The sequence below is a fragment of the Morone saxatilis genome, unplaced genomic scaffold (assembly GCF_004916995.1).
Source record: "Morone saxatilis isolate NCDOM2014 unplaced genomic scaffold, NCSU_SB_2.0 Contig17, whole genome shotgun sequence".
NCBI classification, from domain to species: Eukaryota; Metazoa; Chordata; class Actinopteri; family Moronidae; genus Morone; species Morone saxatilis.
Genome location: NW_023339729.1, coordinates 1,809,100 through 1,820,997, shown reverse-complemented (window position 1 = coordinate 1,820,997; position 11,898 = coordinate 1,809,100). Strand labels below are relative to the sequence as shown.

The following is an 11,898-nucleotide window of genomic DNA, read 5'->3' as shown; positions in this document are numbered from 1 at the left end:
TCGATAGATTCAGTCTTTTCTTCTCATTGTTCTATCAGCTCTTTGTTTTTTTAACTGCTGTACCTTTTCTAATGCAGAGACTATGCTGTTTAGCAAGAGAGCTAAGTATTCGGGTCTGTGGAACTATAGCTGGTAATCCGAAAACATTAGTAGGTTTGTGACGGATCATATGTGGTCTTAAATAGTAATTCTCAAGTTGTTAAAATTAGAGACGGGAATCGTTCATTTATAGGCCCTTCTTCTCACAGAAATGAATGATAATCGTTTGACAGGGCGCCACTCATGATAATATTAAAAAAAAAAAAAGTGTTTGCTTATACCCTTCATCAAGAAGGCTTGCGGACCCCGTTAGGTGGGGAGGTCAAAGGAGCGTTTTGGAAGCAGTGTTCCCTACCATTATTACTGCATTTATTTTCGTGCTGAACTTATTTCAGGCGTTGCAGCTGCTTGCCCTTCACACACACACACACACGACAGCAGCACACACACACACACACACACGGCTGTGCCACTGATACATGCGGTGTCAAAATGATGTATCCACCTTACTTTATGAAATAATGACTTATTCAGACACGTGTAACATACTGGAGTGCAAAGTTCTGTTGAGCATGGGAAACATGAGAAACCTCCTAACCTCTGAATACACACACACACACAGCCATGTTGCTGAGGTGTATGTGTACAGTATGTGTGAGAAAGATGGCTGTGCTAATAAGGGTTATGTAACAAAGTGCTCCATGTCAGATTTTTTCTCATGCATACAAGATACCAGAACAAGACTAAGGGGCTCTTTCTCACACACGCTCTAGTGGATGCATGATGTGTGTAATCAACACATACTTGTGCTTGCCCATGCAAAACATTCACCAATAAAAAAGGAGAAAAAAAGAGAGGCATTTCAGGTCTCGGGAGAGAGAAAAAACAACTCTGCCACACACACACACACGTGCACTCACTATGTCCATCTCCTCTTCCAGTCACCTTCCTATATACTGTATGTACTGTATATAAAAAGTATGTTCTCCTAAATATGCCACTATATAACTCAAAGGCTGAGTTCAACCCTTTGAACCAAATGGACACGATCTCTCTGTGCATCTATGGTTACAGTACAAACAGGCAAGTACATTTAGCTGCAGCTGGCGCACAAAAGAGAAGGAAGTTCCAAATATGGTCTGTGAGATGGTTGTGTCACAGAAGTGACTGTGCCCAAAACATAATGACATTTAACTCAACATACCAAACTCAAGGCTCATGCGAAATTCATAAATATGGTAGGGGTAGGGGTAGGGGTCTTCCCATAAAGTAAAGTTTGTAAGTTGTTCAATTATTCACTTTACAAAAGGTATAAAAACTACATTTTGATGTTAATATATATATAGCAGGTAACCTAACACAGTTTAGAGTTCATCCTGATTATTTCTGCAAAAATACCTATATTGATTCTTTCAAATTATTTAATTTTCCTAAGTCACCTTTAGTTTACATTCATTAATTTAGACCACATTCTTAAAGTTATATATTTGTGGCTCAAACGTAGACATACGTTAGACTCATTTCTTTGCTTAATAGTTGCTAAAATTGTTACCTTTACTCACATTTTCAGTTTATTTTCATTCTTCTATGATCTATAGTCTTCCTCAGCCACCATAACTTTGTGCACAAGTGAGTGCGCTTTTGGAGGAGATGTGGTTTGGACTCTGCATCTCCTTTACTCCCCTCGCTGTTAACAAATTCTGATAATTTTTTTTGTAGTGTCTGAATAGTGCGGATTCACCAACATGGAAACAATACAAAACACCCCCCACCACACACACACACAAATCATATTTATCTTATGTTAGATAAATAAATAATGGGAGTGTCAAAAAACACAATCAGTTTTTAAACATCCCACACTAAACACTGACAACTCTCCTTTAGCCATATGTATAGTACCACTTACATGCCAAATAATGCAGTGTACAGTAGTAGTAATAGTAATGATGACCCTGCTTATCTCACAGACCTCCTTCAGACCTACACTTTCTCTCGCTCCCTATGGTCTTCATCAGCAGGTCTAACTGCCACTGCCTCAGCACAATGGGTGCCGGGGTCTTCTTCTATGCTGCACCCAAACCTCCGAACTCTCTTCCCTCTCACACCCTTACACTGAAATCCATTACACATGGTTACAAACTGCTCTTAAAACCCCCCTTTTAAACAAGCACATTCACTTTAACTGTATTAACTGTATCTTATTTTAATATTGTTGTTATTTTTGAACTTGCTGCCCTGTTGTTTACTGCATGCATGTGTTATTGTTGATCATAATGATGTTTTCAGGTTTAGGGAGTAGTGGATTTCTTGTGAGTCACGTAATCAGGATACAAAAAAAGGTAACTGTAAGCTATTACCATAAATATATGTAATCAATTATATTAAGTAAAAATAGGGATTATAATAATATTTTAAGATACATCAGTGTTTCTTTAAAAATACACTGAGCAGAGGACATACTTTTGATACTAAAAATCTTGGTTTACATTGTTCTGTTGTCTTATAGAATACACATCATCTTGTTGATATTTATTTATTCATTATTTGCATATTTGGTGTTGAGCTAATCCAAAAGTAATGGAAAGTAACCAAGTACCTTTAATACTGTGACACATGGGGTTACTGATTGCATTTTTTAACATGTAATTAGCAATTGTATTGGGTTACATTTTTAAAGTAACCCTCCTAACCCTGGATGTTTTATTACTTTGTTATTGATTGTATGTTTTATATGATGTAAGGTGAGTTTGAGTTCCACTAAATAAAATGTATTGCTATTATTATGAATAACCTGATATGAAAATAACAGACATATAGTGACAATGCCGTAAGCCTGTTCTAAAATGTGTAAAAGTCAAGAAAAAACAGCCTTGGGTTAAAACATTTAAGGGTTCAGTGGGCTATCTTGTTGAATAGCACTTTAGCTTTATTATATAGTGTGTGTTATGAGGTCTCCAAAAAGAAAACGTGCAGTTGCTCCCATGTTGTCTTCAACAGAGTTTCCACTATATTACTATACTGTGCAGGAGACTAGAGTAGATCCCTGTACACACTGGCTAAGAGGTAAAGCCCAGATAGCCAGACTATCACAGGGTCTGACAAATACAGATAGACAACCATTCACACTCACATTCACACCTATGGGCAATTTAATTCTCCTAACCTGCATGTGTTGGAGGAAAGTAGGGCATCTAAAGGAAGCTCACGCAGATACAGATGAATAATAAAATCTACAAACACAGACCTTAGGCAGTGAAGTCCTGGAGCCAGAGCTCTGCGTTGTCATGGTGAGGACAGTGGTGATGCCCAGTGCCACTCTGGCTGGGGCAGCGTCCATGTTGATCCAGAAAGAGACCCAGGACAGAATGACAATGAGCAGAGAGGGGATGTACATCTGGATCAGGTAGTAGCCCATCTGACGCTCCAGGTGGAACCGCACCTCAATACAAGTAAATTTACCTGCAACAAAGCAGAGACATGCTTTAAGAATGTTTACTTATTTATAATTACATCATACATTTAATAAGCACAATAAACAACAAACAAGCAACAAATATGCATAAGCACAGTTATCTTACAAGGCTGTGTAAAGTTTGCTGCATTTACCTGTGCTCCAACCTTGCTCCACCGTCACTTCACCCTTCTGCCCAAATTTGGATTTTCTGGCTATACTTACTAACATTATGGCAGCAGGCTTTATGCCCTCCTTTAAAAAAAGTGCCATCAGAAACATATTGGTGATGTCACAGACAGGGGCGTAGCTACTAAACTTAGGGGTGTAACAATACAGTAAACTCACAGTTTGATACAATTCACAATCCTGGGTTTACGATATGATTTTCTCACAATGTTTTTAACAAAATGAGACTGAAGACTGTGGCTGAAAAAGTAGTTCTCAGAAAAAGATCCACAAAATATATGTTTTTTATCAAATTATAGAATCCTTTATTATTTCTGAGGTAGAGTATGAACTGTGAAAAAAAATGCACATTTCTTTTTTCTTTGTCAAACTGAAACTGATGTCTTTGCACTTTGACTGTAAGAAAAAATGGACGTAGTCCGTGACGTCATCCATAGGTCCTGACTCCGACAGCTTCCGGCTAATCCAGAAGCGGGCAAGGATGTGGAGCGTAGTTGGAGCTGAGTGTGAATGAATGAAGCCTGGTTACTGAAAACAGCCGCCTGTGGTGGCACCCACCTGTCACTCAAAGCATGCCCTTAATTATGCAAAAAACTTAATATATATTAAACGGATGAGTTGTATAAAAATTCACGCAGTTTTTTGTTGCTTCCGTGTGGGCTTCATTAGCAGGCCACGCAGTTTGCCACTTGCTACTAGTGAAGTCAGATGTTGAACAAGCCAATCCAAAAGGAGATAGTGCTCTCTTTTAGTTAAAAAGAGGACCATGATTAATTTTTCATCTCACTGATTTGAATCTTATTATTTGTATCCTGATTGAACTGTCACTCAACATATTGTTACATTCCTACTTGGTCTTGACTCAGGGTCAGCTCATGCGGCCCAAAATCTATAAATATCTACAATCCCTGTCCTCCTCTGAGCCTCCTGAATCATTCAGTGTCCCCACACAGCGCCTCAGGTTGAAGACACCACATCCATGTTTATCTACTGTCTATGGTCAGATCCCATTTAATTAAAAGACAACATTAGTCTGGATGTCAGGCTGTTTGTTTCTCCTTCTTGCAGCTGATTTTTTTTCTTGACTTGATCCCAGCAGCACAAACATGACTGATGAAACGTGGCAACCGTTTCACCCCGTGTGCATGTAACCTGTGCTGTGATGCTTATGGCAGAGTGTGTATGTATGTGTGTGTTACCTGTGTTGTAGTGCTTAGTGCAGTATCTGAGGTCTGACTCATCTTTGAGGATGAACTGTGGGAGCGTGAGCCCTTCGGCCACTTGGACTGGTCCGTTCTCCTGCCACTCAAAGATCAGGTCGTTCATGGTGTACCCAACTGAAAGAAGCAAACAACAGGACAATTTAATAGAATACAATTAACAAAATATTATGCAACAGAAAGATAAGGGGAATAAATCATTAAAGTGATTCATGATTCGCTGATATTTTGAATCATCATTTCGTGAGAAGCACCACATATTTTTATATGTAACATGTAACTAGAAACTATGGTAACTAGTAAGTAGAGCTGTCAAAAAAGAAGTAGTGGAGCAAAAACTACGATATATATATTTAATCTGCAAGCAGCATTGGGCGCTACCTCACCATCAACCTACGTTGGGGCCTGCACGGCGGTCGCCCGCCGCAGCCGCGCAACGCCACATCACCCCACTCCCAAGCCCTCATCGCTGGAAGCTGAGGGAGACCGCTCTACATTGTCACACGTTTCAGAGACTGTTCAAAAGACTTACGCGTTCATAGCAAGACTCTTCACTACGAACCGTGGAAATTCAGCGCCGTGCCATGGACACGCCGTTTGACCCACAGTAAATATTTGATTAACTTTTGATCACCAACGTGTCTAGATTGCAGTGATCGAATTTGAGGTCAATCCGATAAAATCTGTAAGAGGAGTTAGTTAAAATTGAAGCCCTGAAATACCAGAAATGGCATCACAGTTTGACATTCGATTCAACCTGGCCAACTTTGACGACACGCCACGGACACGCCCTTCAACGTACAGTCACAAATAGCACAACTTTTAATCAGCAATGTTTTTTGACTGTACTGACCAATTTTGAAGCAGATCCGATCGCCGGAAATGACCACAGAATTCAAAATGGCCGACTTCCTGTTGTGTTTGGGTTATGGGTCCAAGAGGCTTTTTTGTACGTCCTAAATTGCTTTATATGCCTGTCAATTTTCATCCATGTCCCCTAAACAGGACACCAGGCTGTTTTTTTGAAAGTTTGTTAGGGGGGCGCTATCGAGCCATTTTGAACACCCACAGGCAACAATCCATATTGAAATGTAAAATGCTTTGGCCATGTGGGACGTGTGCTGCAATTTCATGAGGTGTTGAGCCTGTTTAGCCCTGTGAAATGCGATCAAATGTTAAAACAACAAGGTGATGCTCGCCATGTCGCTACAGCAACACGGTTCAATAAAAATTCATAAGATTCGTAAGATGTCATTGTCAACATTCTAAGGGTCTTCTGACCAAATTTCAGCTAGATGTGTTCAATCTGCTGGGAGAAATACATTAAAGTGTAATAAATTCCACCACTAGGTGGCGCTCTCACTATTAGTGAATATTATCACATAGATGAGTTTAGGGAGGGACTCTAATCAGACAAGTGAAGTTTGGAGCCGAATGGACAATGTACACTCAAGTTATAGCAAACTGGTGTTTAGAAGCGTATTTTTGTTAATTTATTTAAGCTACAGTACTGCTGCCCTGAGGTTACAGACATAGCTCACAGCCCAGTGTGTAATTAAGGTAGTTACATGCACAAGTCAGATGAAAAAAGACTTTGAAATACACTTCACAGTGACACAGTGCGCAGGCCCATGATCAGTTGAGAGGTAGCACAGGAAGCTGGATGCTTGGCACAAACTGTTGTAACTGTTACTGTGATAATAAAAATAATCCCATCAAGTTTTTTAAAGCACAGTATTGGAAAATGCTCCAATACAACATACATACATCCTTATATCCAGTTAAATTATGTTCCATCCTCCAGCCACGCTTGGTGAAGGCTACTAATGGGAAAGAGTGAGAAAAGTACACAAACTGCACAGACTAAATGTATGAGCATAATGACAGAAAGTGGAAGCTGCAATAAAATGCATGCGGCCCGAGCACTGTAGGGATTTTTGGCAAAAGCAGAAACCAGCTGGTGCATGCTGGTACAAGCCTTCAGCCATACACAAAAGATTGAGTTCATCTTGCCTTTTAAGGTTCAGCTAAAAGCGTGTGAAAAGTTTATGTATGTTAAAAAAAAACAACAACAAAAAAAACAAGAAGAGACCATGCCTGCAGCCTTCCCTTGCACACAAGGTAGCGTCTGTGTTTGGCTCTGGATGTTTCTAAATTGTGCAGTTGCCCCTGGTGGTAACAGTATCTCCAACTGTCAACTCAAAGCACTTACAAATTCTGCAGCTGCATTTACTCAAAACATTTCATCTAGTAAAAAAAACAACTCCTATTACTGTTACAAATGAGGTTACTTGTGCAGGAACATCAGGTTACCCTTCAGTTTAAATTAATTCTACACATTATATCTATATGTAATGAGGAATATTAATTGAATTGGAGATGGAGATCAAGGCAATTTTTTCCTCTCAAACATGCATCATGTCATGACTGGAGTAATTTCCACTCATCCTATCTCTCTCTCTCTCTCTCTCTCTCTCTCTCTCTGTATGTGCGTGCCTTTGTGCTTCCTGTGTTCTCTGCTGCATGACATCAGATACACAGCAATGAAAATAATCCATATACATATATACAAATAAAGAAGGAGCCAGATCTATGTATGGTAATGCCTGTGGCCAGTGGGCTGGAGCAGAATAAAACCAATGACAACTAATCTGTTCAAGTGTTATCTGTCCCTCCGGGGCCAAGCTAAGCTCCTGATTGGACAAAGGATGAACTAGTCATCATAACCCTATAAACATTATTAAACACGACTTTGCGTTTCCTTAAAAAGACACGGCCATGTGTCTGAGTTAGGCCTGTTTCATAGAGGGAGAAGTGGCGGGGAAGGAGGATGGTACTAAATATACTTTGGTAAAATGTATGGATGAATGAACATGTGAGACACATGACAACTGTTTGCATATCTTTACCCACACATTTGTACTTCAATGTAAATGATAGTATCAGTCCATTTGTTCTAATTCATTTGATTCTTTGCAGTATCCTGCTCCAGTCTGCACAGGTGGTGCTCCCTGTATGAATCCAAGCAATTCCCTGTGGGAATACAGACAGACCCTAGCGGTCCCATCGCAAAGGTATGGAATATGCATACGGCACGATGCACGACAAGCCACTGCAATTATGATGAATAATAAACAGAAGCAGGAGGAGCGTTGGCTGAGTGATGTTAACTTATTAATCAACAATGTGTGGCTGACATTGTTGATTTGTGAGGATGTGAGAAGAATTTATTCTTTAAACAATTTGATCGTAAGTGCTGTTTGCAGGTCCTGCTGTCACAAAACCCTTGTTGATTGTACCACAGAGCGGTAAATGAGAAGGATGCATGTAGCTGCTTGTGATACCAAGGTGAAACAGACCGCCTTGTTCAGGTGGAAAGGTGTGAGTTGCATATACTGGGTTTGTTGACAAAGTGCTATACTCTGCCTTAGGGTGTTCTCTTTATATCTGTAGTGGGCTTATATTACCAACAGTGGACAGAGGTCAGCACACCCCCAGTTTGGAGAAGCAGACAGGAGTCCAGGCACAGAAGCAGAGCAATGCACTGCTGTAGACTGTAGACCATGTTGCCTGCAAGGAGGCACTGCCTTAAAGAATATAATCAGGGTACAAAAGTCTCCTCTGTGTAGTAAACATCACAGATTATAGATGATAGTGAAATAATGCCTGCTGCCTTTCTCTGTAAAAAAAAAAAGGAATCTCAAGAAAGTAAAAAAGCCTTGTTCCTGGGAAATGAGTCTTATTTTTTGTCTAAAAAGAAATAATCTTGTCCAGCATGTTTTGCATCAGGATCTGGTTTTAAGAAAATCTATCTAACTGTGTCTTTATGAGATATTACAGCTAAAACTGAGCTAGATATAACAGTTCCAACTACGGTTTGCATAATATCCCAGACAGAAGATTATTTTCCTTTATTTTAAGAGAAGACCACTTGCACACACTTAAACTCAGAAAGTAAATGGAAGGAATGCTTTGAGTTTTCCATTGTTTTAATTAAAAATGCTAAATAAGAATGCTTCTGGTGCCTTCATTTAAGACAAAGTCACTTTTATTATGCTGTTTAAAGAAATTGTGTCCTATTATTAGCTTTTTTTTTTTTTTGCTAATGATTGATCTTAGATGAAGGTAAACATTCTTAAATTCAGTTCAATAAAGTGACCGAAATACTTATTTTAAATCTTAAAAAATTTAGTTATCATTGCTTGTAATAACTTATATGTATTTCCCCCCCCCAGTTTTAAGGTCCATTACAGTCTTTCAGTGGCTAGATTTTTATGCTAGTTTTAAGAAAACTAGCCAAGCAAAATTAGATTATCCCACTGGCAGATTTTTTTGCTCAAAACAATAAAAATATATAGTAATTTAAAAACATTTGGCTTGTTTGTAGAAGGGTTGGATTTACCATATATATATGGTAAATCCCCCTCCTAAGAGGTGGTTATACTTCTATATATGTACTACTACACCTCTGTGTGCTAAGAAAAAATTATCCTAACCGCTATCTGGTGTGAAGAATCCAAATATTTAAAGTATTTCCTTATAATGTATATCCCCATTTCCAACCGATTAAGGTTAGGGTTAGGAATGGCAAACAGTGCGTGTGTGTGTGTGTCTGTCTGTTTATACTGTACTTACAGCTCTCCAGCTGCATGATACAGGTCTGAACATCCATTGGGAAGTTTTTTAGATCCATAGGACATGACAGAGTTAATGTTAGTCTGAAAGTGAAGACAGAGGAGAGAACAAGCGAGTCAAAGACAGTGACAAGGTTTAAATACATTCATACCTGTCGTACACATGTACAGTATCAAAAGGCTTTTATCTGGGCTCATTTTATATTAATGCACCACTAAGTGGGATATCTTTGAGGCTCCGAAACAGCCTCTCTGCAATATCTCTGAGCACAGAACACAGAAACTTGCATAAAGCAATACAGAACTACTATTAGCATGTAACGTTGAAAGTCAAACAGTTGTGAGTATTAACAGTAAATCTAGGCGTAAAATAGACACATAAACACTTTCTTTATAAAATATTTTTGCCAGGGATTGGAAATGAAGTGACCATTTATTTGGATCGCAACAGAAACGAAAAGAACCTTTAAGTTTTTGTGTTCTGGAGAAAAACAAATCGGAATAAATTACAAATAAGTGTAGTCTTAGATGACTGTTATGCCACATTGTTTTGTTCAGTTTACATTATATTGGCAGGTTTCAACAGGTTAAATTTCATGCTTTTTCAGAGCATTATGAATACTATTTACGACCTATTTTACATCCTTACTGTCAAAAAAAATGTGTGAAGGAAATAAAGGAAAATGTATATTATTGTTAGAGCATGGATCAATAATATTTTTTCCCAGAAGCACATTAAAAGCGAGACTGAAAATGCAACTTTATACAAGTAATGTTGACATAATTTTTCAGTCAGGTCCTCCATAAAAAGAGGAATCCTAATGGTGCACCATCATACTAGGGCTGCACAATACAATATATACAGTAAGTATATATAGGGACTATAATATATATTAAAAAAAACATCATGTTGCGATTATTTTGACAGATATTGTGATTTATAATATGATTCATGATTATTGTAGGAAATGTAGCTTTTCCATCACAAATTAAATTTTCACAAAAAAATCATTCATTTTTGGAGTCTGTACAAAAGAATCAAACAAATATTTGTAGGCCAGGGACTTTTTGCAGCACTACAGTACTTCATTATAATGCTGGTTGTCACATATTTGCCTTTATTTAAACAATGCAGCTCTTGCAATTTGCATATTGCACTTGGCCATATTGCAATTTAGATAATGTTTTGATGAACTGTGCAGCCCTACATCATACAGACCTACAGTGCTTATTTTTAACCTTTTATGGTGATGTATTCCCACCACAGATAATGTATTCCTCCAAATCTTATTTCCAGCTGAACTGTGGGTGCACTGTGCGCCTCTAGCCATTAAAATGATAAAAGTCCATCACCGTGTGGTAACATCACACCCGGCTCCTTGATTCATTAATTCAGGGCCATATAGCTTCTCGCTTTGGTCAAATTCAAAGGCATGAAAGTAACTTGAAAAACAATCACCCCACACTTACCTTATAGAGTACAAAACATTCCCATTCTTAAATATCCTGAGCAGTTTGTTGTCTGTAGTGACTTCGTGAAAGTGGGCCCCCTTCTCATTTGCGAAGAACAGATCTGGTTTCCATATGGAGTCTAACATAGAGGGGTCCAGGTCCAGAGAGTCATCTGGGTATTCAGCATAGGCGAGCCTGGGATCACTCCACTGCTGACGGAGGAAGATATTCACACGGTAGTCCTACAGGCGAAGAGAATAACATGGATACATCACACACAGTAAGACATGAAAAAAACAATTTCCAGGGATGGGTTACCATAGGTGAACAAAAATAAAACTACACTCATCATTTTATGCCATTTCTGGACATAACAAATCATCCAAGCTGCTTAGTGTATCATGTTTTTATCCTGTTAGTGACCTACTCAAGGAGGCAGAGGGGTGCAAATGATCTTGAGCCCTGTACGCCAGCTGTTCCATTGGATGCAGTGGTGTTGGACAGCAGTGGTGGAACCATATTGTACATGAACACACATGTTCCAACTGGATTCTTGATTTCTGCATGCACAAGCACACCTTCCACCACATTTGTAGGCAGCTGCAGCCTCCTCATTTCCATCAGCATATACGGTGCACAGACATAGTGGGTGGGGGAGGCATGGGCACTAAGTGGCTACATTGTTGGTAGTCACAGGTTTATGCTCCTCAGCCATTGCTTATTTGCCTCAGGTAAGCAAATCATAGTCCAGTCCAGATTGTCTCTGAGGTGTCTAATGGTTTCTAATCCATGTGGGAACCAATTATTAGAACTAACAACAGTATTCACAGGAAAAAGGAGGAAAAAGTAGATTTGTTTTAGTCCTTCTCCAGTAAACAATCAGTCTTTCTTCCTACAGTGTGCTGTTTGA

At 39.0% G+C, this 11,898-nt stretch overlaps 1 protein-coding gene across 1 annotated transcript in view; it reads right to left on the bottom strand.

The window, feature by feature from the left end:
* The window catches only part of LOC118326502 (glycine receptor subunit alpha-3-like), a 31,087-nt gene that overhangs the window by 1,254 nt on the left and 17,935 nt on the right, over window positions 1-11,898 (bottom strand). The window contains exons 5-8 of the mRNA XM_035659503.1: window positions 11,007-11,230; window positions 9,538-9,620; window positions 4,882-5,019; window positions 3,287-3,501 (exon numbers count right to left, since the gene is read on the bottom strand). Of these exons, the coding sequence (XP_035515396.1) occupies window positions 3,287-3,501; window positions 4,882-5,019; window positions 9,538-9,620; window positions 11,007-11,230 (660 nt within the window). The remainder of the gene's footprint in view (window positions 1-3,286; window positions 3,502-4,881; window positions 5,020-9,537; window positions 9,621-11,006; window positions 11,231-11,898) is intronic.